At 48.1% G+C, this 25,844-nt stretch overlaps 1 protein-coding gene across 1 annotated transcript in view; it reads left to right on the plus strand.

The window, feature by feature from the left end:
- Positions 1–25,844, plus strand: part of LOC129847384 (metallophosphoesterase MPPED2-like) — a gene marked incomplete at its 5' end in the record, with an annotated part of 26,840 nt that extends 996 nt beyond the window's left edge. The window contains one exon of the mRNA XM_055915160.1: positions 25,588–25,844. Within this exon, the coding sequence (XP_055771135.1) occupies positions 25,588–25,817 (230 nt within the window). The remainder of the gene's footprint in view (positions 1–25,587) is intronic.

Genomic DNA, 25,844 nt, shown 5'->3' on the forward strand with positions numbered 1-25,844 from the left:
AACAAATGATAGTCCCACTAAGCCGAAACCAGATGGGATGATGTATCGCTGCAGAATGCCTTGGTAGCCATGCTGGTTACATGTGCCTTGAATTCTAAATGCTGTACAGTGCCCTCCACTAATATTGACACCCTTGGTAAATATGAGCAGAACAGGCTTTTAATTAAAGTAAAATAATTGAAAGAAAAAAATAATTCTAAACATAAAACAAATATTTTTCTCAAATGTATGTGTGCCACAATTATTGGCACCCCTTCCTTCAATTCTTTGTTCAACCACTGTAAATCACAGGCAGTGTCACCAGCAAAGCACCTCCACACCATAACACCTCCTCCTCCATGCTTTACGGTGGGAAACACACACACCCATGCCCCGTTTCACAAAGACACAACAGTTGGAACCAAAACTCTCACATTTGGACTCATCAGACCAAAAGACAGATTTCCACCTGTCTAATGTCCATTGCTCGTGTTTCTTGGCCCAAGCAAGTCTCTTCTTATTATTTGTGTCCTTTAGTAGTAGTTTCTTTGCAGCAATTTGACCATGAAGGCCTGGTTCACACAGTCTCCTCTGAACAGTTGATGTTGAGATGTGTCTGTTACTTGAACTCTGTGAAGCATTTATTTGGGCTGCAATTTCTGAGGCTGGTAACTCTAATGAACTTATCCTCTGCAGCAAAGGTAACTCTGGGTCTTCCTTTCCTGTGGCGGACCTCATGAGAGCCAGTTTTCAGCACTTGATAGTTTTTGCGACTGCAGTTGAAGAAACTTTCCGTATTGACTGACGTTCATGTCTTAAAGTAATGATGAACTGTCGTTTCTTTTTGCTTATTTGAGCTGTTCTTGCCATAATATGGACTTGGTCTTTTACCAAATAGGGCTGTCTTCTGTATACCCCCCCCTTACCTTGTCACAACACAACTGATTGGCTCAAACGCATTAAGAAGGAAATACATTTGACAAATTAACTTTTAAGAAGGCACACCTGTTAATTGAAATGCATTCCAGGTGACTGGTTGAGAGAATGCCAAGAGTGTGCAAAGCTGTCATCAAGGTAAAGGGTGGCTACTTTGAAGAATCTCAAATATTAAATATCTTTAGATTTGTTTAAAACTTTTTTGGTTCTACATGATTCCATATGAGTTACTTCTTAGTTTTGATGTCTTCACTATTATTCTACAATGTAGAAAATAGTACAAATAAAGAAAGCCCCTTGAATGAGTAGGTGTTCTAAAACTTTTGACCGGTAGTGTACATTTTAGCATACAATTCTGATATGAAAAGATAAATTAACATTCACACACGCATGATCTGAACACACCTCCCTGAGACACACTCCGAGCCCCACCTCCCTGAGACGCACTCCGAGCCCCACCTCCCTGAGACGCACTCCGAGCCCCACCTCCCTGAGACGCACTCCGAGCCCCACCTCCCTGAGACGCACTCCGAGCCCCACCTCCCTGAGACGCACTCCGAGCCCCACCTCCCTGAGACGCACTCCGAGCCCCACCTCCCTGAGACGCACTCCGAGCCCCACCTCCCTGAGACGCACTCCGAGCCCCACCTCCCTGAGACGCACTCCGAGCCCCACCTCCCTGAGACGCACTCCGAGCCCCACCTCCCTGAGACGCACTCCGAGCCCCACCTCCCTGAGACGCACTCCGAGCCCCACCTCCCTGAGACGCACTCCGAGCCCCACCTCCCTGAGACGCACTCCGAGCCCCACCTCCCTGAGACGCACTCCGAGCCCCACCTCCCTGAGACGCACTCCGAGCCCCACCTCCCTGAGACGCACTCCGAGCCCCACCTCCCTGAGACGCACTCCGAGCCCCACCTCCCTGAGACGCACTCCGAGCCCCACCTCCCTGAGACGCACTCCGAGCCCCACCTCCCTGAGACGCACTCCGAGCCCCACCTCCCTGAGACGCACTCCGAGCCCCACCTCCCTGAGACGCACTCCGAGCCCCACCTCCCTGAGACGCACTCCGAGCCCCACCTCCCTGAGACGCACTCCGAGCCCCACCTCCCTGAGACGCACTCCGAGCCCCACCTCCCTGAGACGCACTCCGAGCCCCACCTCCCTGAGACGCACTCCGAGCCCCACCTCCCTGAGACGCACTCCGAGCCCCACCTCCCTGAGACGCACTCCGAGCCCCACCTCCCTGAGACGCACTCCGAGCCCCACCTCCCTGAGACGCACTCCGAGCCCCACCTCCCTGAGACGCACTCCGAGCCCCACCTCCCTGAGACGCACTCCGAGCCCCACCTCCCTGAGACGCACTCCGAGCCCCACCTCCCTGAGACGCACTCCGAGCCCCACCTCCCTGAGACGCACTCCGAGCCCCACCTCCCTGAGACGCACTCCGAGCCCCACCTCCCTGAGACGCACTCCGAGCCCCACCTCCCTGAGACGCACTCCGAGCCCCACCTCCCTGAGACGCACTCCGAGCCCCACCTCCCTGAGACGCACTCCGAGCCCCACCTCCCTGAGACGCACTCCGAGCCCCACCTCCCTGAGACGCACTCCGAGCCCCACCTCCCTGAGACGCACTCCGAGCCCCACCTCCCTGAGACGCACTCCGAGCCCCACCTCCCTGAGACGCACTCCGAGCCCCACCTCCCTGAGACGCACTCCGAGCCCCACCTCCCTGAGACGCACTCCGAGCCCCACCTCCCTGAGACGCACTCCGAGCCCCACCTCCCTGAGACGCACTCCGAGCCCCACCTCCCTGAGACGCACTCCGAGCCCCACCTCCCTGAGACGCACTCCGAGCCCCACCTCCCTGAGACGCACTCCGAGCCCCACCTCCCTGAGACGCACTCCGAGCCCCACCTCCCTGAGACGCACTCCGAGCCCCACCTCCCTGAGACGCACTCCGAGCCCCACCTCCCTGAGACGCACTCCGAGCCCCACCTCCCTGAGACGCACTCCGAGCCCCACCTCCCTGAGACGCACTCCGAGCCCCACCTCCCTGAGACGCACTCCGAGCCCCACCTCCCTGAGACGCACTCCGAGCCCCACCTCCCTGAGACGCACTCCGAGCCCCACCTCCCTGAGACGCACTCCGAGCCCCACCTCCCTGAGACGCACTCCGAGCCCCACCTCCCTGAGACGCACTCCGAGCCCCACCTCCCTGAGACGCACTCCGAGCCCCACCTCCCTGAGACGCACTCCGAGCCCCACCTCCCTGAGACGCACTCCGAGCCCCACCTCCCTGAGACGCACTCCGAGCCCCACCTCCCTGAGACGCACTCCGAGCCCCACCTCCCTGAGACGCACTCCGAGCCCCACCTCCCTGAGACGCACTCCGAGCCCCACCTCCCTGAGACGCACTCCGAGCCCCACCTCCCTGAGACGCACTCCGAGCCCCACCTCCCTGAGACGCACTCCGAGCCCCACCTCCCTGAGACGCACTCCGAGCCCCACCTCCCTGAGACGCACTCCGAGCCCCACCTCCCTGAGACGCACTCCGAGCCCCACCTCCCTGAGACGCACTCCGAGCCCCACCTCCCTGAGACGCACTCCGAGCCCCACCTCCCTGAGACGCACTCCGAGCCCCACCTCCCTGAGACGCACTCCGAGCCCCACCTCCCTGAGACGCACTCCGAGCCCCACCTCCCTGAGACGCACTCCGAGCCCCACCTCCCTGAGACGCACTCCGAGCCCCACCTCCCTGAGACGCACTCCGAGCCCCACCTCCCTGAGACGCACTCCGAGCCCCACCTCCCTGAGACGCACTCCGAGCCCCACCTCCCTGAGACGCACTCCGAGCCCCACCTCCCTGAGACGCACTCCGAGCCCCACCTCCCTGAGACGCACTCCGAGCCCCACCTCCCTGAGACGCACTCCGAGCCCCACCTCCCTGAGACGCACTCCGAGCCCCACCTCCCTGAGACGCACTCCGAGCCCCACCTCCCTGAGACGCACTCCGAGCCCCACCTCCCTGAGACGCACTCCGAGCCCCACCTCCCTGAGACGCACTCCGAGACCCACCTCCCTGAGACGCACTCCGAGACCCACCTCCCTGAGACGCACTCCGAGACCCACCTCCCTGAGACGCACTCCGAGCCCCACCTCCCTGAGACGCACTCCGAGCCCCACCTCCCTGAGACGCACTCCGAGCCCCACCTCCCTGAGACGCACTCCGAGCCCCACCTCCCTGAGACGCACTCCGAGCCCCACCTCCCTGAGACGCACTCCGAGCCCCACCTCCCTGAGACGCACTCCGAGCCCCACCTCCCTGAGACGCACTCCGAGCCCCACCTCCCTGAGACGCACTCCGAGCCCCACCTCCCTGAGACGCACTCCGAGCCCCACCTCCCTGAGACGCACTCCGAGCCCCACCTCCCTGAGACGCACTCCGAGCCCCACCTCCCTGAGACGCACTCCGAGCCCCACCTCCCTGAGACGCACTCCGAGCCCCACCTCCCTGAGACGCACTCCGAGCCCCACCTCCCTGAGACGCACTCCGAGCCCCACCTCCCTGAGACGCACTCCGAGCCCCACCTCCCTGAGACGCACTCCGAGCCCCACCTCCCTGAGACGCACTCCGAGCCCCACCTCCCTGAGACGCACTCCGAGCCCCACCTCCCTGAGACGCACTCCGAGCCCCACCTCCCTGAGACGCACTCCGAGCCCCACCTCCCTGAGACGCACTCCGAGCCCCACCTCCCTGAGACGCACTCCGAGCCCCACCTCCCTGAGACGCACTCCGAGCCCCACCTCCCTGAGACGCACTCCGAGCCCCACCTCCCTGAGACGCACTCCGAGCCCCACCTCCCTGAGACGCACTCCGAGCCCCACCTCCCTGAGACGCACTCCGAGCCCCACCTCCCTGAGACGCACTCCGAGCCCCACCTCCCTGAGACGCACTCCGAGCCCCACCTCCCTGAGACGCACTCCGAGCCCCACCTCCCTGAGACGCACTCCGAGCCCCACCTCCCTGAGACGCACACCGAGCCACACCTCCCTGAGACACACTCCGAGCCACTGGGGTGACAATAAGGGCAAGTGGCGCCACAGTGCCCGTCTGCTGTGCCAATCTGTCCCTCTATTGTGCTGCCAGGTGCATGAGTCCTAATCCACACACACACACACTATCACACACACTATCACACACACACTGACAGACTTCACGAGCCATCAGACCTCTTGCTGGGCACTGTCACAAGTATGTGTGCGTGCATGTGTGTTTATCCCCCACCCAGTCTCCATGCCCTATGTATACCTCGGTGTCATGTCAGCTGAGATACAGCCTGGTGAGGAGACAGAGTTCTGTGTAGCCCCTCCATCTGTCAACACAGACAGACATAAAGTGTGTGTGTGTGCGTGTATATTAGAGACTGTGGTCATAATAGTGAATCGATGTACACCAAAGTGGAAAATGGCTTGGTGTTATTTGGAGCGCAACGTCTGTCATTATCCGGTTTAAACTGAGGGCTGGCTGACTGACTGACTGGCTGGGTGACTGGCTGGCTGACTGACTGGGTGACTGGCTGGCTGGGTGACTGGCTGGCTGGCTGGCTGGGTGACTGACTGACTGGCTGGTTGATTGACTGGCTGGCTGGGTGTTTGGCTTGCTTGCTGGCTGGCTGGCTGGGTGACTGGCTGGCTGGCTGGCTAGGTGACTGGCTGGTTGGCTGGTTGATTGACTGGCTGGCTGGGTGTTTGGCTTGCTGGCTGGCTGGCTGGTTGACTGACTGACTGACTGACTGACTGACTTGGTGGCTAGCTGGCTGCCTGGTTGATTGACTGACTGACTGGCTGGTTGACTGACTGGCTGTCTGGCTGGGTGACTGACTGTCTGACTGGCTGGTTGGTTGATTGACTGGCTGGCTGGTTGATTAATTGGCTGGCTGGGTGACTGGCTGGCTGGCTGGCTGGTTGATTGACTGACTGGCTGGCTGGGTGACTGGCTGGCTGACTGACTGGCTGGCTGGCTGGTTGACTGACTGACTTCTGTATACCCCCCCTTACCTTGTCACAACACAACTGATTGGCTCAAATGCATTAAGAAGGAAATACATTTGACAAATTAACTTTTAAGAAGGCCCACCTGTTAATTGAAATGCATTCCAGGTGACTGGTTGAGAGAATGCCAAGAGTGTGCAAAGCTGTCAAGGGAAAGGGTGGCTACTTTGAAGAATCTCAAATATTAAATATATTTAGATTTGTTTAACACTTTTTTGGTTCTACATGAACACTTTTTTGGTTCTACATGATTCCATATGAGTTACTTCTTAGTTTTGATGTCTTCACTATTATTCTGACTGACTGACTGACTTGGTGGCTAGCTGGCTGGCTGGTTGATTGATTGACTGACTGGCTGGTTGACTGACTGACTGGCTGACTGACTGACTGACTGGCTGGCTGGTTGATTGACTAACTGGCTGGCTGGTTGACTGGCTGGCTGGCTGGCTGGCTGGCTGGCTGGCTGGTTGACTGACTGACTGGCTGGTCGACTGACTGGCTGGCTGGTTGACCGACTGACTGGCTGGTTGGGTGACTGTCTTACTGGCTGGTTGACTGGGTGACTGACTGGCTGGCTGGCTGGTTTGGTGACTGAATGACTGGCTGGCTGGCTGAGTGACTGATTGACTGGCTGGCTGGCTGATTGACTGGCTGGCTGGCTGAGAGCAGAACACAAGGCTGTTATTCTGTCTGTGTCAGCAGACCTGTTCTCTATCCACTATAACTGACAATAACTAGCACAGAGAAGAGGGGAGACCCAAGAAAAGAGGAGGATTACAGTGAGAGAGACAGGGCCAAGAAAGACAGGAAAACTGATGCCTGGAGAGATGTTTTAAAGCGGGGGAATAATGCAAGAAACCAGAGAAATAAAGGAGGGAAAGGAGAAAAGAAGAGAGAGAGAAATGTCTTTGTGTCTGAAGGAATCAGGACAGTGGATCTCTCTTTACTAGTATGTTGCCTCTGTGTGGCTGTTGTTAAGGGATGAACCAGGACAGTGGATCTCTTTACTAGTATGTTGCCTCTGTGTGGCTGTTGTTAAGGGATGAACCAGGACAGTGGATCTCTTTACTAGTATGTTGCCTCTGTGTGGCTGTTGTTAAGGGATGAATCAGGACAGTGGATCTCTCTTTACTAGTATGTTGCCTCTGTGTGGCTGTTGTAAAGGGATGAATCAGGACAGTGGATCTCTCTTTACTAGTATATTGCCTCTGTGTGGCTGTTGTAAAGGGATGAATCAGGACAGTGGATCTCTCTTTACTAGTATGTTGCCTCTGTGTGGCTGTTGTAAAGGGATGAATCAGGACAGTGGATCTCTCTTTACTAGTATGTTGCCTCTGTGTGGCTGTTGTAAAGGGATGAATCAGGACAGTGGATCTCTCTTTACTAGTATGTTGCCTCTGTGTGGCTGCTGTAAAGGGATGAATCAGGACAGTGGATCTCTCTTTACTAGTATGTTGCCTCTGTGTGGCTGTTGTAAAGGGATGAATCAGGACAGTGGATCTCTCTTTACTAGTATGTTGCCTCTGTGTGGCTGTTGTAAAGGGATGAATCAGGACAGTGGATCTCTCTTTACTAGTATGTTGCCTCTGTGTGGCTGCTGTTGTAAACGGATGAATCAGGACAGTGGATCTCTCTTTACTAGTATGTTGCCTCTGTGTGGCTGTTGTAAAGGGATGAATCAGGACAGTGGATCTCTCTTTACTAGTATGTTGCCTCTGTGTGGCTGTTGTAAACGGATGAATCAGAACAGTGGATCTCTCTTTACTAGTATGTTGCCTCTGTGTGGCTGTTGTAAAGGGATGAATCAGGACAGTGGATCTCTTTACTAGTATGTTGCCTCTGTGTGGCTGTTGTAAAGGGATGAATCAGGACAGTGGATCTCTCACTAGTATGTTGTTGCTGTAAACGGATGAATCAGGACAGTGGATCTCTCTACTAGTATGTTGTTGCTGTTGTAAATGGATGAATCAGGACAGTGGATCTCTCTACTAGTATGTTGTTGCTGTTGTAAACGGATGAATCAGGACAGTGGATCTCTCTACTAGTAGTTGTTGCTGTTGTAAACGGATGAATCAGGACAGTGGATCTCTCTACTAGTAGTTGTTGCTGTTGTAAACGGATGAATCAGGACAGTGGATCTCTCTACTAGTATGTTGTTGCTGTAAACGGATGAATCAGGACAGTGGATCTCTCTACTAGTAGTTGTTGCTGTTGTAAACGGATGAATCAGGACAGTGGATCTCTCTACTAGTAGTTGTTGCTGTTGTAAACGGATGAATCAGGACAGTGGATCTCTACTGGTATGTTGTTGCTGTTGTAAACGGATGAATCAGGACAGTGGATCTCTCTACTAGTATGTTGTTGCTGTTGTAAGAGGATGAATCAGGACAGTGGATCTCTCTTTACTAGTATGTTGTTGCTGTTGTAAAGGGATGAATCAGGACAGTGGATCTCTCTTTACTAGTATGTTGCCTCTGTGTGGCTGTTGTAAACGGATGAATCAGGACAGTGGATCTCTCTTTACTAGTATGTTGCCTCTGTATTGCTGTTGTAAAGGGATGAATCAGGACAGTGGATCTCTCTTTACTAGTATGTTACTTCTGTGTGGCTGTTGTTAAGGGATGAATCAGGACAGTGGATCTCTTTACTAGTATGTTGCCTCTGTGTGGCTGCTGTAAACGGATGAATCAGGACAGTGGATCTCTCTTTACTAGTATGTTGCCTCTGTGTGGATGTTGTAAAGGGATGAATCAGGACAGTGGATCTCTCTTTACTAGTATGTTGCCTCTGTGTGGCTGTTGTAAAGGGATGAATCAGGACAGTGGATCTCTCTTTACTAGTATGTTGCCTCTGTGTGGCTGTTGTAAACGGATGAATCAGGACAGTGGATCTCTCTTTACTAGTATGTTGCCTCTGTGTGGCTGTTGTAAAGGGATGAATCAGGACAGTGGATCTCTTTACTAGTATGTTGCCTCTGTGTGGCTGTTGTAAAGGGATGAATCAGGACAGTGGATCTCTCTTTAATTGTATGTTGCCTCTGTGTGGCTGTTGTAAAGGGATGAATCAGGACAGTGGATCTCTCTTTACTAGTATGTTGCCTCTGTGTGGCTGTTGTAAACGGATGAATCAGGACAGTGGATCTCTTTACTAGTATGTTGCCTCTGTGTGGCTGTTGTAAAGGGATGAATCAGGACAGTGGATCTCTCTTTACTAGTATGTAGCCTCTGTATTGCTGTTGTAAAGGGATGAATCAGGACAGTGGATCTCTTTACTAGTATGTTGCCTCTGTGTGGCTGCTGTAAACGGATGAATCAGGACAGTGGATCTTTCTTTACTAGTATGTTGCCTCTGTGTGGATGTTGTAAAGGGATGAATCAGGACAGTGGATCTCTCTTTACTAGTATGTTGCCTCTGTGTGGCTCTTGTTAAGGGATGAATCAGGACAGTGGATCTCTCTTTACTAGTATGTTGCCTCTGTGTGGCTGTTGTAAAGGGATGAATCAGGACAGTGGATCTCTCTTTACTAGTATGTTGCCTCTGTGTGGCTGTTGTAAAGGGATGAATCAGGACAGTGGATCTCTCTTTAATTGTATGTTGCCTCTGTGTGGCTGTTGTAAAGGGATGAATCAGGACAGTGGATCTCTCTTTACTAGTATGTTGCCTCTGTGTGGCTGTTGTAAACGGATGAATCAGGACAGTGGATCTCTTTACTAGTATGTTGCCTCTGTGTGGCTGTTGTAAAGGGATGAATCAGGACAGTGGATCTCTCTTTACTAGTATGTTGCCTCTGTATTGCTGTTGTAAAGGGATGAATCAGGACAGTGGATCTCTCTTTACTAGTATGTTACTTCTGTGTGGCTGTTGTTAAGGGATGAATCAGGACAGTGGATCTCTTTACTAGTATGTTGCCTCTGTGTGGCTGCTGTAAACGGATGAATCAGGACAGTGGATCTCTCTTTACTAGTATGTTGCCTCTGTGTGGATGTTGTAAAGGGATGAATCAGGACAGTGGATCTCTCTTTACTAGTATGTTGCCTCTGTGTGGCTGTTGTAAAGGGATGAATCAGGACAGTGGATCTCTCTTTACTAGTATGTTGCCTCTGTGTGGCTGTTGTAAACGGATGAATCAGGACAGTGGATCTCTCTTTACTAGTATGTTGCCTCTGTGTGGCTGTTGTAAAGGGATGAATCAGGACAGTGGATCTCTTTACTAGTATGTTGCCTCTGTGTGGCTGTTGTAAAGGGATGAATCAGGACAGTGGATCTCTCTTTAATTGTATGTTGCCTCTGTGTGGCTGTTGTAAAGGGATGAATCAGGACAGTGGATCTCTCTTTACTAGTATGTTGCCTCTGTGTGGCTGTTGTAAACGGATGAATCAGGACAGTGGATCTCTTTACTAGTATGTTGCCTCTGTGTGGCTGTTGTAAAGGGATGAATCAGGACAGTGGATCTCTCTTTACTAGTATGTAGCCTCTGTATTGCTGTTGTAAAGGGATTAATCAGGACAGTGGATCTCTTTACTAGTATGTTGCCTCTGTATTGCTGTTGTAAAGGGATGAATCAGGACAGTGGATCTCTCTTTAATTGTATGTTGCCTCTGTGTGGCTGTTGTTAAGGGATGAATCAGGACAGTGGATCTCTCTTTACTAGTATGTTGCCTCTGTATTGCTGTTGTAAAGGGATGAATCAGGACAGTGGATCTCTTTACTAGTATGTTGCCTCTGTGTGGCTGTTGTAAAGGGATGAATCAGGACAGTGGATCTCTCTTTACTAGTATGTTGCCTCTGTGTGGCTGTTGTAAAGGGATGAATCAGGACAGTGGATCTCTCTTTACTAGTATGTTGCCTCTGTGTGGCTGCTGTTGTAAACGGATGAATCAGGACAGTGGATCTCTCTTTACTAGTATGTTGCCTCTGTGTGGCTGTTGTTAAGGGATGAACCAGGACAGTGGATCTCTTTACTAGTATGTTGCCTCTGTGTGGCTGTTGTAAAGGGATGAATCAGGACAGTGGATCTCTCTTTACTAGTATGTTGCCTCTGTGTGGCTGTTGTAAAGGGATGAATCAGGACAGTGGATCTCTCTTTACTAGTATGTTGCCTCTGTGTGGCTGTTGTAAAGGGATGAATCAGGACAGTGGATCTCTCTTTACTAGTATGTTGCCTCTGTGTGGCTGTTGTAAACGGATGAATCAGAACAGTGGATCTCTCTTTACTAGTATGTTGCCTCTGTGTGGCTGTTGTAAAGGGATGAATCAGGACAGTGGATCTCTTTACTAGTATGTTGCCTCTGTGTGGCTGCTGTTGTAAACGGATGAATCAGGACAGTGGATCTCTCTTTACTAGTATGTTGCCTCTGTGTGGCTGTTGTAAAGGGATGAATCAGGACAGTGGATCTCTCTTTACTAGTATGTTGCCTCTGTGTGGCTGCTGTAAAGGGATGAATCAGGACAGTGGATCTCTTTACTAGTATGTTGCCTCTGTATTGCTGTTGTAAAGGGATGAATCAGGACAGTGGATCTCTCTTTACTAGTATGTTGCCTCTGTGTGGCTGTTGTAAAGGGATGAATCAGGACAGTGGATCTCTCACTAGTATGTTGTTGCTGTAAACGGATGAATCAGGACAGTGGATCTCTCTACTAGTATGTTGTTGCTGTTGTAAATGGATGAATCAGGACAGTGGATCTCTCTACTAGTATGTTGTTGCTGTTGTAAACGGATGAATCAGGACAGTGGATCTCTCTACTAGTATGTTGTTGCTGTAAACGGATGAATCAGGACAGTGGATCTCTCTACTAGTAGTTGTTGCTGTTGTAAACGGATGAATCAGGACAGTGGATCTCTCTACTAGTAGTTGTTGCTGTTGTAAACGGATGAATCAGGACAGTGGATCTCTACTAGTATGTTGTTGCTGTTGTAAACGGATGAATCAGGACAGTGGATCTCTCTACTAGTATGTTGTTGCTGTTGTAAACGGATGAATCAGGACAGTGGATCTCTCTACTAGTATGTTGTTGCTGTTGTAAGAGGATGAATCAGGACAGTGGATCTCTCTTTACTAGTATGTTGTTGCTGTTGTAAAGGGATGAATCAGGACAGTGGATCTCTCTTTACTAGTATGTTGCCTCTGTGTGGCTGTTGTAAACGGATGAATCAGGACAGTGGATCTCTCTTTACTAGTATGTTGCCTCTGTATTGCTGTTGTAAAGGGATGAATCAGGACAGTGGATCTCTCTTTACTAGTATGTTACCTCTGTGTGGCTGTTGTTAAGGGATGAATCAGGACAGTGGATCTCTTTACTAGTATGTTGCCTCTGTGTGGCTGCTGTAAACGGATGAATCAGGACAGTGGATCTTTCTTTACTAGTATGTTGCCTCTGTGTGGATGTTGTAAAGGGATGAATCAGGACAGTGGATCTCTCTTTACTAGTATGTTGCCTCTGTGTGGCTCTTGTTAAGGGATGAATCAGGACAGTGGATCTCTCTTTACTAGTATGTTGCCTCTGTGTGGCTGTTGTAAAGGGATGAATCAGGACAGTGGATCTCTCTTTAATTGTATGTTGCCTCTGTGTGGCTGTTGTAAAGGGATGAATCAGGACAGTGGATCTCTCTTTACTAGTATGTTGCCTCTGTGTGGCTGTTGTAAACGGATGAATCAGGACAGTGGATCTCTTTACTAGTATGTTGCCTCTGTGTGGCTGTTGTAAAGGGATGAATCAGGACAGTGGATCTCTCTTTACTAGTATGTTGCCTCTGTGTGGCTGTTGTAAAGGGATGAATCAGGACAGTGGATCTCTTTACTAGTATGTTGCCTCTGTATTGCTGTTGTAAAGGGATGAATCAGGACAGTGGATCTCTCTTTACTAGTATGTTTCCTCTGTGTGGCTGTTGTAAAGGGATGAATCAGGACAGTGGATCTCTCTTTACTAGTATGTTGCCTCTGTGTGGCTGTTAAGGGATGAATCAGGAAAGTGGATCTCTCTTTACTAGTATGTAGCCTCTGTGTGGCTGTTGTAAAGGGATGAATCAGGACAGTGGATCTCTCTTTACTAGTATGTTGCCTCTGTGTGGCTGTTGTAAAGGGATGAATCAGGACAGTGGATCTCTCTTTACTAGTATGTTGCCTCTGTGTGGCTGTTGTAAAGGGATGAATCAGGACAGTGGATCTCTCTTTACTAGTATGTTGCCTCTGTGTGGCTGTTGTAAAGGGATGAATCAGGACAGTGGATCTCTCTTTACTAGTATGTTGCCTCTGTGTGGCTGTTGTAAAGGGATGAATCAGGACAGTGGATCTCTCTACTAGTATGTTGTTGCTGTTGTAAACGGATGAATCAGGACAGTGGATCTCTCTACTAGTATGTTGTTGCTGTAAACGGATGAATCAGGACAGTGGATCTCTCTACTAGTAGTTGTTGCTGTTGTAAACGGATGAATCAGGACAGTGGATCTCTCTACTAGTAGTTGTTGCTGTTGTAAACGGATGAATCAGGACAGTGGATCTCTACTAGTATGTTGTTGCTGTTGTAAACGGATGAATCAGGACAGTGGATCTCTCTACTAGTATGTTGTTACTGTTGTAAACGGATGAATCAGGACAGTGGATCTCTCTACTAGTATGTTGTTGCTTTTGTAAGAGGATGAATCAGGACAGTGGATCTCTCTTTACTAGTATGTTGTTGCTGTTGTAAAGGGATGAATCAGGACAGTGGATCTCTCTTTACTAGTATGTTGCCTCTGTGTGGCTGTTGTAAACGGATGAATCAGGACAGTGGATCTCTCTTTACTAGTATGTTGCCTCTGTGTGGCTGTTGTAAAGGGATGAATCAGGACAGTGGATCTCTCTTTACTAGTATGTTGCCTCTGTGTGGCTGCTGTTGTAAACGGATGAATCAGGACAGTGGATCTCTCTTTACTAGTATGTTGCCTCTGTGTGGCTGTTGTTAAGGGATGAACCAGGACAGTGGATCTCTTTACTAGTATGTTGCCTCTGTGTGGCTGTTGTAAAGGGATGAATCAGGACAGTGGATCTCTCTTTACTAGTATGTTGCCTCTGTGTGGCTGTTGTAAAGGGATGAATCAGGACAGTGGATCTCTCTTTACTAGTATGTTACCTCTGTGTGGCTGTTGTTAAGGGATGAATCAGGACAGTGGATCTCTTTACTAGTATGTTGCCTCTGTGTGGCTGCTGTAAACGGATGAATCAGGACAGTGGATCTTTCTTTACTAGTATGTTGCCTCTGTGTGGATGTTGTAAAGGGATGAATCAGGACAGTGGATCTCTCTTTACTAGTATGTTGCCTCTGTGTGGCTCTTGTTAAGGGATGAATCAGGACAGTGGATCTCTCTTTACTAGTATGTTGCCTCTGTGTGGCTGTTGTAAAGGGATGAATCAGGACAGTGGATCTCTCTTTAATTGTATGTTGCCTCTGTGTGGCTGTTGTAAAGGGATGAATCAGGACAGTGGATCTCTCTTTACTAGTATGTTGCCTCTGTGTGGCTGTTGTAAACGGATGAATCAGGACAGTGGATCTCTTTACTAGTATGTTGCCTCTGTGTGGCTGTTGTAAAGGGATGAATCAGGACAGTGGATCTCTCTTTACTAGTATGTTGCCTCTGTGTGGCTGTTGTAAAGGGATGAATCAGGACAGTGGATCTCTTTACTAGTATGTTGCCTCTGTATTGCTGTTGTAAAGGGATGAATCAGGACAGTGGATCTCTCTTTACTAGTATGTTTCCTCTGTGTGGCTGTTGTAAAGGGATGAATCAGGACAGTGGATCTCTCTTTACTAGTATGTTGCCTCTGTGTGGCTGTTAAGGGATGAATCAGGACAGTGGATCTCTCTTTACTAGTATGTAGCCTCTGTGTGGCTGTTGTAAAGGGATGAATCAGGACAGTGGATCTCTCTTTACTAGTATGTTGCCTCTGTGTGGCTGTTGTAAAGGGATGAATCAGGACAGTGGATCTCTTTACTAGTATGTTGCCTCTGTATTGCTGTTGTAAAGGGATGAATCAGGACAGTGGATCTCTTTACTAGTATGTTGCCTCTGTATTGCTGTTGTAAAGGGATGAATCAGGACAGTGGATCTCTCTTTACTAGTATGTTGCCTCTGTGTGGCTGCTGTAAAGGGATGAATCAGGACAGTGGATCTCTTTACTAGTATGTTGCCTCTGTATTGCTGTTGTAAAGGGATGAATCAGGACAGTGGATCTCTCTTTACTAGTATGTTGCCTCTGTGTGGCTGTTGTAAAGGGATGAATCAGGACAGTGGATCTCTTTACTAGTATGTTGTTGCTGTAAACGGATGAATCAGGACAGTGGATCTCTCTACTAGTATGTTGTTGCTGTTGTAAACGGATGAATCAGGACAGTGGATCTCTCTACTAGTAGTTGTTGCTGTTGTAAACGGATGAATCAGGACAGTGGATCTCTCTACTAGTATGTTGTTGCTGTTGTAAACGGATGAATCAGGACAGTGGAACTCTCTACTAGTAGTTGTTGCTGTTGTAAACGGATGAATCAGGACAGTGGATCTCTCTACTAGTAGTTGTTGCTGTTGTAAACGGATGAATCAGGACAGTGGATCTCTACTAGTATGTTGTTGCTGTTGTAAACGGATGAATCAGGACAGTGGATCTCTCTACTAGTATGTTGTTGCTGTTGTAAACGGATGAATCAGGACAGTGGATCTCTCTACTGGTATGTTGTTGCTGTTGTAAACGGATGAATCAGGACAGTGGATCTCTCTACTAGTATGTTGTTGCTGTTGTAAACGGATGAATCAGGACAGTGGATCTCTCTACTAGTATGTTGTTGCTGTTGTAAATGGATGAATCAGGACAGTGGATCTCTCTACTAGTATGTTGTTGCTGTTGTAAACGGATGAATCAGGACAGTGGATCTCTCTACTAGTAGTTGTTGCTGTTGTAAACGGATGAATCAGGACAGTGGATCTCTCTACTAGTATGTTGTTGCTGTTGTAAACGGATGAATCAGGACAGTGGATCTCTCTACTAGTATGTTGTTGCTGTAAACGGATGAATCAGGACAGTGGATCTCTCTACTAGTAGTTGTTGCTGTTGTAAACGGATGAATCAGGACAGTGGATCTCTCTACTAGTAGTTGTTGCTGTTGTAAACGGATGAATCAGGACAGTGGAACTCTCTACTAGTATGTTGTTGCTGTTGTAAACGGATGAATCAGGACAGTGGATCTCTCTACTAGTAGTTGTTGCTGTTGTAAACGGATGAATCAGGACAGTGGAACTCTACTAGTATGTTGTTGCTGTTGTAAACGGATGAATCAGGACAGTGGAACTCTACTAGTATGTTGTTGCTGTTGTAAACGGATGAATCAGGACAGTGGAACTCTCTACTAGTATGTTGTTGCTGTTGTAAACGGATGAATCAGGACAGTGGATCTCTACTAGTATATTGTTGCTGTTGTAAATGGATGAATCAGGACAGTGGAACTCTCTACTAGTATGTTGTTGCTGTTGTAAACGGATGAATCAGGACAGTGGAACTCTACTAGTATATTGTTGCTGTTGTAAATGGATGAATCAGGACAGTGGAACTCTCTACTAGTAGTTGTTGCTGTTGTAAACGGATGAATCAGGACAGTGGAACTCTACTAGTATATTGTTGCTGTTGTAAATGGATGAATCAGGACAGTGGAACTCTCTACTAGTAGTTGTTGCTGTTGTAAACGGATGAATCAGGACAGTGGAACTCTACTAGTATATTGTTGCTGTTGTAAAGGGATGAATCAGGACAGTGGAACTCTCTACTAGTATGTTGTTGCTGTTGTAAACGGATGAATCAGGACAGTGGAACTCTACTAGTATATTGTTGCTGTTGTAAATGGATGAATCAGGACAGTGGATCTCTCTACTAGTATGTTGTTGCTGTTGTAAACGGATGAATCAGGAAATACTATAGCTTTAGTCACAGTGTTCTGAACATAGTTATACTCATGTAGTTCTGGAATACACTCTGTCCGGTGTATTGTAATATTTAACCTAGGACAGTAATGCTCTCAGCTTTGATTCTAACAAAACACTTTTCTGTAGGTTAGATTCTTTAGAGAGACGAGAGGCGGAGAGGATTTTTCTGTAAAATTGACAAGAGATGAGATAGAGAGAGGAAAGGGGTCTTTGTGTTCTAGTTTATATACTGAAGCACTCAGAGTTTGTGGACATGAACGAGGGGAATGTTTTCAATGTCTCCTAATGCAGACAATGTTTGTGACATAAAGAGTTGCATACCTCTCCAAGGCCAGACGTATTCTCTCTGGATCACTGTGGAAGATCAACAATACAGAGAGAAGGGGTGGAGAGGGGGCAGAGGGGATTGAAAAACACAGAGGTAGGTAGAGAAGCTAACTAAATAAAACGTATTTTAGAACTCCACTAAACAGCACTTTCCCTCTTCAGTGCTCCTCAGTTCTCCTCTCATTCACTGCATCTCACCCCTGTTTCTTTCCTTTTCTTTTATTCTATCCTTTTTTTACTACTACTTTTTTTACTCCGTTCTTCCCTTCCCTCTGGAGAGGACTGTGTTTTCCCTCTGTTCTTCTCTTCTCTCTGGAGAGGACTGTGTTTTCCCTCTGTTCTTCTCTTCTCTCTGGAGAGGACTGTGTTTTCCCTCTGTTCTTCTCTTCCCTCTGGAGAGGACTGTGTTTTCCCTCTGTTCTTCTCGTCTCTCTGGAGAGGACTGTGTTTTCCCGCTGTTCTTCTCTTCTCTCTGGAGAGGACTGTGTTTTCCCTCTGTTCTTCTCTTCTCTCTGGAGAGGACTGTGTTTTCCCCCTGTTCTTCTCGTCTCTCTGGAGAGGACTGTGTTTTCCCTCTGTTCTTCTCTTCTCTCGGGAGATGACTGTGTTTTCCCTCTGTTCTTCTCGTCTCTCTGGAGAGGACTGTGTTTTCCCGCTGTTCTTCTCTTCTCTCTGGAGAGGACTGTGTTTTCCCACTGTTCTTCTCTTCTCTCTGGAGAGGACTGTGTTTTCCCTCTGTTCTTCTCTTCTCTCTGGAGAGGACTGTGTTTTCCTTCTGTTCTTCTCTTCTCTCTGGAGAGGACTGTGTTTTCCCTCTGTTCTTCCCTTCTCTCTGAAGAGGACTGTGTTTTCCCTCTGTTCTTCCCTTCTCTCTGGAGAGGACTGTGTTTTCCCTCTGTTCTTCCCTTCTCTCTGGAGAGGACTGTGTTTTCCCGCTGTTCTTCTCTTCTCTCTGAAGAGGACTGTGTTTTCCCACTGTTCTTCTCTTCTCTCTGGAGAGGACTGTGTTTTCCCTCTGTTCTTCTCTTCTCTCTGGAGAGGACTGTGTTTTCCTTCTGTTCTTCTCTTCTCTCTGGAGAGGACTGTGTTTTCCCTCTGTTCTTCCCTTCTCTCTGAAGAGGACTGTGTTTTCCCTCTGTTCTTCCCTTCTCTCTGGAGAGGACTGTGTTTTCCCTCTGTTCTTCCCTTCTCTCTGGAGAGGACTGTGTTTTCCCTCTGTTCTTCTCGTCTCTCTGGAGAGGACTGTGTTTTCCCTCTGTTCTTCTCTTCTCTCTGGAGAGGACTGTGTTTTCCCTCTGTTCTTCCCTTCTCTCTGGAGAGGACTGTGTTTCCCCCCTGTTTTTCTCTTCCCTCTGGAGAGGACTGTGTTTTCCCGCTGTTCTTCTCTTCTCTCTGGAGAGGACTGTGTTTTCCCGCTGTTCTTCTCTTCTCTCTGGAGAGGACTGTGTTTTCCCTCTGTTCTTCTCTTCCCTCTGGAGAGGACTGTGTTTTCCCTCTGTTCTTCTCTTCTCTCTGTACTTCCCTCCCCTCTGTTCTTCTCTTCTCTCTGGAGAGGACTGTGTTTTCCCTCTGTTCTTCTCTTCTCTCTGTACTTCCCTCCCCTCTGTTCTTCTCTTCTCTCTGGAGAGGACTGTGTTTTCCCGCTGTTCTTCTCTTCTCTCTGGAGAGGACTGTGTTTTCCCGCTGTTCTTCTCTTCTCTCTGGAGAGGACTGTGTTTTCCCTCTGTTCTTCTCTTCTCTCTGGAGAGGACTGTGTTTTCCCTCTGTTCTTCTCTTCCCTCTGGAGAGGACTGTGTTTTCCCTCTGTTCTTCTCTTCTCTCTGGAGAGGACTGTGTTTTCCCTCTGTTCTTCTCTTCTCTCGGGAGAGGACTGTGTTTTCCCCCTGTTCTTCTCTTCTCTCTGGAGAGGACTGTGTTTTCCCTCTGTTCTTCTCTTCTCTCTGGAGAGGACTGTGTTTTCCCTCTGTTCTTCTCTTCTCTCTGGAGAGGACTGTGTTTTCCCTCTGTTCTTCTCTTCTCTCTGGAGAGGACTGTGTTTTCCCTATGTTCTTCTCTTCCCTCTGGAGAGGACTGTGTTTTCCCTCTGTTCTTCTCTTCTCTCTGGAGAAGACTGTGTTTTCCCTCTGTTCTTCTCTTCCCTCTGGAGAGGACTGTGTTTTCCCTCTGTTCTTCTCTTCCCTCTGGAGAGGACTGTGTTTTCCCTCTGTTCTTCTCTTCTCTCTGGAGAAGACTGTGTTTTCCCTCTGTTCTTCTCTTCCCTCTGGAGAGGACTGTGTTTTCTCTCTGTTCTTCTCTTCTCTCTGGAGAGGACTGTGTTTTCCCTCTGTTCTTCTCTTCTCTCTGGAGAAGACTGTGTTTTCCCTCTGTTCTTCTCTTCCCTCTGGAGAGGACTGTGTTTTCCCTCTGTTCTTCTCTTCTCTCGGGAGATGACTGTGTTTTCCCTCTGTTCTTCTCTTCTCTCGGGAGATGACTGTGTTTTCCCTCTGTTCTTCTCTTCTCTCTGGAGAGGACTGTGTTTTCCCGCTGTTCTTCTCTTCTCTCTGGAGAGGACTGTGTTTTCCCTCTGTTCTTCTCGTCTCTCTGGAGAGGACTGTGTTTTCCCTCTGTTCTTCTCTTCTCTCTGGAGAAGACTGTGTTTTCCCTCTGTTCTTCTCGTCTCTCTGTACTTCCCTCCCCTCTGTTCTTCTCTTCTCTCTGGAGAGGACTGTGTTTTCCCTCTATTCTGCTTTTCCCTCTGGAGAGGACTGTGTTTTCCCTCTGTTCTTCTCTTCTCTCGGGAGAGGACTGTGTTTTCCCCCTGTTCTTCCCTTCTCTCTGTTCTTCCCTTCTCTCTGTTCTTCCCTTCTCTAGAGAGGACTATATTAACGCTGAGCCATTGATTGCTGTTAGGCTGATAGAGCAGATCATTGATTGTTGTTAGGCTGATAGAGCAGATCATTGATTGCTGTTAGGCTGATAGAGCAGATCATTGATTGCTGTTAGGCTGATAGAGCAGATCATTGATTGCTGTTAGGCTGATAGAGCAGATCATTGATTGCTGTTAGGCTGATAGAGCAGATCATTGATTGCTGTTAGGCTGATAGAGCAGATCATTGATTGCTGTTAGGCTGATAGAGCAGATCATTGATTGCTGTTAGGCTGATAGAGCAGCTCATTGATTGCTGTTAGGCTGATAGAGCAGATCATTTGAACTCAATAGAGGAAATGAGCTTTCTCTGACCCAGTCTGTCCCATACCACCGTTACCCTCGCTAACCCTCCTCCTCTGGTTAAAGCTTCCCCCGTAGGGCCTCGTGTGCGTTTGCACATGTGTGCAGATAAAGAGGGCATGAAATATGCTGCTGTTCTGCAGAGATTTAGAAGTAAAGTTACACAGGGTTGTCTGTATTTGTTTTTGATCTGCGGTCTTACTGCAGAGTTTCCAACTTTGTTAGCCTCAACTCCTTATGTAAAAACTCTCTAGAGATTTTATCACACGCACGCACGCACACGAATAAATAATGTTAATAATGAACCACAAATGGAAAAGACGTTTACAGAAAGTATTCAGAAAGTTTGTGTTTGTGATTAAAATAGATTTTTCAACTATCTACACAAAATACTCTGTAATATTTAAGTGGAAGGAAAATTCTATCATTTTAAAAACATGAATGAAAAATAAAACACTAATATATCTTGATTAAATAAGTATTCAACCCCCTGAGTCAATACGTGTTAGCCAGTTGTAGCTCAATCTTGGGTGCAATGATTTGGTCCAATGTAGATAATTTAAAGATTGTTCTATACATCAGTTGGGCTCTCTATAAGCTTCAGTATGAGGTCCTTAACCTAGCATGAAAGGGCATCGTTGTAGCTTTGTGGTCTAATATAGTGAAAATGTTGAGCTCATGGCTGAGCCAGGGGCAAGTTGAGCAAATTGAAGTGTTTTCTTCCCAGGCATAATGCAAGGCATTATCGTTGGGATATGTGGTAACAACAGGTATTTTTTAAAAGGATAAAGTGTTTCTTAGGTGTTAAGGCTGTGTTAAAAGATGCTTAAAATGCCTAAAAATACAAAAAAGTGTTTGCGAAATAAAGATAGACATGGTTTTAAAAAGGTAGTGGTAATATTTCATTCAGTACAGAAATGTGTAGTTACCCTGTCCCGCTGCTCAACTTACCCCATACCCGGGGGTAAGTTGTGCCAACTTTGTAAGTTGTTCCAAGATACCACTTTTTTTGGACAAGCTATGTTTTCAAACTGTAATATTTACATTCATTCAGATTATCTGTAGGAATACACAACATCCTGAAATATATGTAGATATGTTTGTTTGAAAGAATACTATATTTCCCTTGACGGAGTGAAGCTGAATGTACAAAATGTCTCAACTTACCCCACTCTCCCCTATTGTTCCAACTTCATAGTGTGTACAAAATGTCTTAACTTACCCCACTCTCCCCTATTGTTCCAACTTCATAGTGTGTACAAAATGTCTTAACTTACCCCACTCTCCCCTATTGTTCCAACTTCATAGTGTGTACAAAATGTCTCAACTTACCCCACTCTCCCCTATTGTTCCAACTTCATAGTGTGTACAAAATGTCTCAACTTACCCCACTCTCCCCTATTGTTCCAACTTCATAGTGTGTACAAAATGTCTTAACTTACCCCACTCTCCCCTATTGTTCCAACTTCATAGTGTGTACAAAATGTCTTAACTTACCCCACTCTCCCCTATTGTTCCAACTTCATAGTGTGTACAAAATGTCTCAACTTACCCCACTCTCCCCTATTGTTCCAACTTCATAGTGTGTACAAAATGTCTCAACTTACCCCACTCTCCCCTATTGTTCCAACTTCATAGTGTGTACAAAATGTCTCAACTTACCCCACTCTCCCCTATTGTTCCAACTTCATAGTGTGGAAATATATACAACAGAAAACCACGTTTGTTACTGGACTGGCCCTTGAAATTAAAACGTTAATGTTTTCTGTACCTCCCCAGACCCAAGAGCTGCTGTCGCTAATGAGCTCTTCTCTTGCCACAGAAGCAGGGTTTGAACAGTGTTAGTGTTAATATGAAGCTAACACGTTCCCTGTCAACTTTTATTTGTGGAGGCGGAGAGATACGTATGCGTCTGTCTGAATCGTCAATCATTTGCCACATATTCACCACCCAACATCTTCACTTTGCAAATTGCAATTAGTGAATCTAATTGTTTTTCTACATTGTATGTTTGGTTGGTTATAAGGGGTATATTTTTAGCTACATACAGAAAGTAATGCGCTGTGCTTTTAGACAGCTGAGCCCAGTCTTTAGTGGATCAGGCTCGCAGTAGAATGTACACGTTCTAATTGATCTGTTCTGGAACTCATATGTTCGCAGAGTTTGTTTTACTCTCTCAAGAAAAACACCTGACAGCTACAACAGTAGATGTATCTCTCTCTTTGTCTGTCTCTGTCTCGCTCTGTCTCTCTCTGTCTCTCTCTGTCTCTCTCTGTCTCTCTCTGTCTCTCTCTTTCTCACTCTGTCTCTCTCTTTCTCTCTCTGTCTCTTTCTTTCTCTCTCTGTCTCTCTCTTTCTCTCTCTGTCTCGCTCTGTCTCTCTCTTTCTCGCTCTGTCTCTCTCTTTCTCGTTCTGTCTCTCTCTGTCTCTCTTTCTCGCTCTGTCTCTCTCTGTCTCTCTTTCTCGCTCTGTCTCTCTCTGTCTCTCTCTTTCTCGTTCTGTCTCTCTCTGTCTCGCTCTGTCTCTCTCTGTCTCTCTCTGTCTCGTTCTGTCTCGCTCTGTCTCTCTCTTTCTCGTTCTGTCTCGCTCTGTCTCTCTCTCTGTCTCTGTCTTTCTCGCTCTGTCTCTCTCTGTCTCTCTCTTTCTCGCTCTGTCTCGCTCTGTCTCTCTTTCTCGTTCTGTCTCTCTCTTTCTCGTTCTGTCTCTCTCTTTCTCGCTCTGTCTCTCTCTTTCTCGCTCTGTCTCTCTCTTTCTCGCTCTGTCTCTCTTTCTCTCTGTCTCTCTAGCTCTCTCTCTCTTTCTCTATCTAGCTCTCTCTATCTCTATCTCTCTGTCTAGCTCTCTCTCTCTTTCTCTAGCTCTATCTAGCTCTCTCTATCTCTAGCTCTCTCTCGCTGTCGCTCGCGGTCTCTCTCCCTCTCTCTCGCTGTCGCTCGCGGTCTCTCCCTCTCTCTCGCTTTATTTCTCTCTCTCTCTCTCTCTCTCTCTCTCTCTCTCTCTCTCTCTCTCTCTCTCTCTCTCTCTCTCTCTCTCTCTCTCTCTCTCTCTCTCTCTCTCTCTCTAGTTTATGGAGGAAGTTAATAAAGAGGGTCTGGGGATCACGCTGCCCCTTTTGTAATATGCATCTCGGTGGCAATAAAATATAGTGCTAATTCCCCTTAGAGCAAGCGAGATGGAGTTGGCTGGCAGTAATTGTATAGCCAGTGTGTTACCTGGACGTTTGTGTGTGTGTGTGTAAATGGATCTGTGATGCAGTTAGAGGCTGTGGGACTGAGAGATGGAGCAGCCTTATAGGGTTATATAGTCATTTGTGATCCAGAGACTAGAGCTCATTTACAAGAGAGGGAATGAAACTAATAGTCCTGGACCCTGAGCCTTTCATTTAGCTGTAGGAGACACACACACACACACACACACACACACACACACACACACACACACACACACACACACACACACACACACACACACACACACACTATCTGACATTCTCTTAAACATTAATAGTAACACTCATGCTTACACTTTTCTCTCTCTCTCACACACACACACACACACACACACACACACACACCTCAATGTCACTGGAAATGAGTTTGGCAGGTTGAAGGGCTGAATATGAGTTGTCTTGATTTCCAAGTGCTGTCGTCGTCTTTTCACTGAGTGCCGGACCTCCTGAATACGGAACTTTCATTGATAGCAAAAGAAAAAGCCAAATCCTCTTCTACATTGAAGCACATTTTATGACAAAGAAATCGTTCCCTCCTTCTATTAACGTTCTGCCTGTAACGTCAAGCCTTCTGTTACAGAGCACCGCAAAGTCAAGAGAACAAGGGTCTGAAAGGAAAAGAGGTGAATAATCTCTGTGGGTAGACTGTCTATCAGTCAGACCTGAATACAGCACAAAGGGAGAGAGCGAGAGGGACGCAGTGCGGGAGCGAGGGAAGTCAAAAGCCAGGGTTGAGTACTCAATCTGCGAGAATAAAGGAGTGCGTTTCCTGGGCGATGGGACAACGCACGTCACTAGAGGAGAGCAGAGAGGGCAAAGTAGAAATTGAAAGATGAGATGGTGGAGACACTAGTAGAGGTAAGGTTCATGGTTTACGGCTCTGAAGGCCTCACGGAGAGACACTGATGGACGGTGGCCTGTGACGGTCAAGCACAGCCTTCACCTGTGTATTGTACATGTAACCCCTCCGATTGGCTGAATGGAGCTTTTCAATGCCTGTATTTGTCTTCAATTTAATGTTATTTTCTAGAAGACTGTAAAAGGTGAAATCATTGATGTGGTCAGGTCGTTACTTTGAATGCATTGAATATAATAATGCACATTCTGGCCCTCCCCCTCTCTCTCTTTCTCTCTCTATCTCTCTGTCTCCCTATCGCCCCCTCTCTCTCTCTCTCTCCCACTCTCTCACTTTTTCTCTGTCTCCCTATCGCCCCCTCTCTCTCTCTCTCTCTCCCACTCTCTCTCTTTTTCCCTGTCTCCCTCTCGCCCCCTCTCTCTCTCTCTCTCTCTCTCTCCCATTCTCTCTTTTTCTCTCTCTCCCCCTCTCTCTCTCTTTCTCTTTCTCTCTCTCTTTTTCTTTCTCTATCTCTCTCTCTCTCTCTTTCTCTCTATCTCTATCTCTCTCTCCCCCTCTCTCGCTCTCCCCCTCTCTCGCTCTCCCCCTCTCTCGCTCTCCCGCTCTCTCTCGCTCTCCCGCTCTCTCTCTCTCTCTCTTTCTCTCTCTGTCTCCCTCTCTCCCCCTCTCTCTCTCTCTCTTTTTCTCTCTCTTCCCCTCTCTCTCTCCCCCACTATCTCTCTCTCTCGCCCCCTCTCTCTCGCCCCCTCTCTCGCCCTATCTCTCCCGCTCTCTCTCTTTCTCTCTCGCCCTCTCTCTCTCTCTCTCTCTCCCACTCTCTCACTTTTTCTCTGTCTCCCTATCGCCCCCTCTCTCTCTCTCTCTCTCCCACTCTCTCTCTTTTTCTCTGTCTCCCTCTCGCCCCCTCTCTCTCTCTCTCTCTCTCTCTCCCATTCTCTCTTTTTCTCTCTCTCCCCCTCTCTCTCTCTCTCTCTCTTCCCCTCTCTCTCTCTCTCTCTCTCTCTCTCTTCCCCTCTCTCTCTCTCTAATCCTTGTGTATGTTCTCTCCCCTCCAGGTGGTCTACCCTATGAGTTTAAGGTGGTGATAGCAGGGAACCATGAGCTGACCTTCGATAAGGACTTTATGGCCGAGCTGGTCAAGCAGGATTACTACCGTTTTCCCTCCGTGTCCAAACTGAAGCCCGAGGACTTTGATGACGTCCAGGACCTCCTCACTAACTGTGTGTACCTCCAGGACTCTGACGTCACCGTCAAAGGCTTCCGGATATATGGGACGCCATGGTAAGGAGGAATGGGATGACTGTTTACATGA

The sequence above is a fragment of the Salvelinus fontinalis genome, unplaced genomic scaffold, assembly GCF_029448725.1.
Source record: "Salvelinus fontinalis isolate EN_2023a unplaced genomic scaffold, ASM2944872v1 scaffold_0817, whole genome shotgun sequence".
NCBI lineage: Eukaryota > Metazoa > Chordata > Actinopteri > Salmoniformes > Salmonidae > Salvelinus > Salvelinus fontinalis.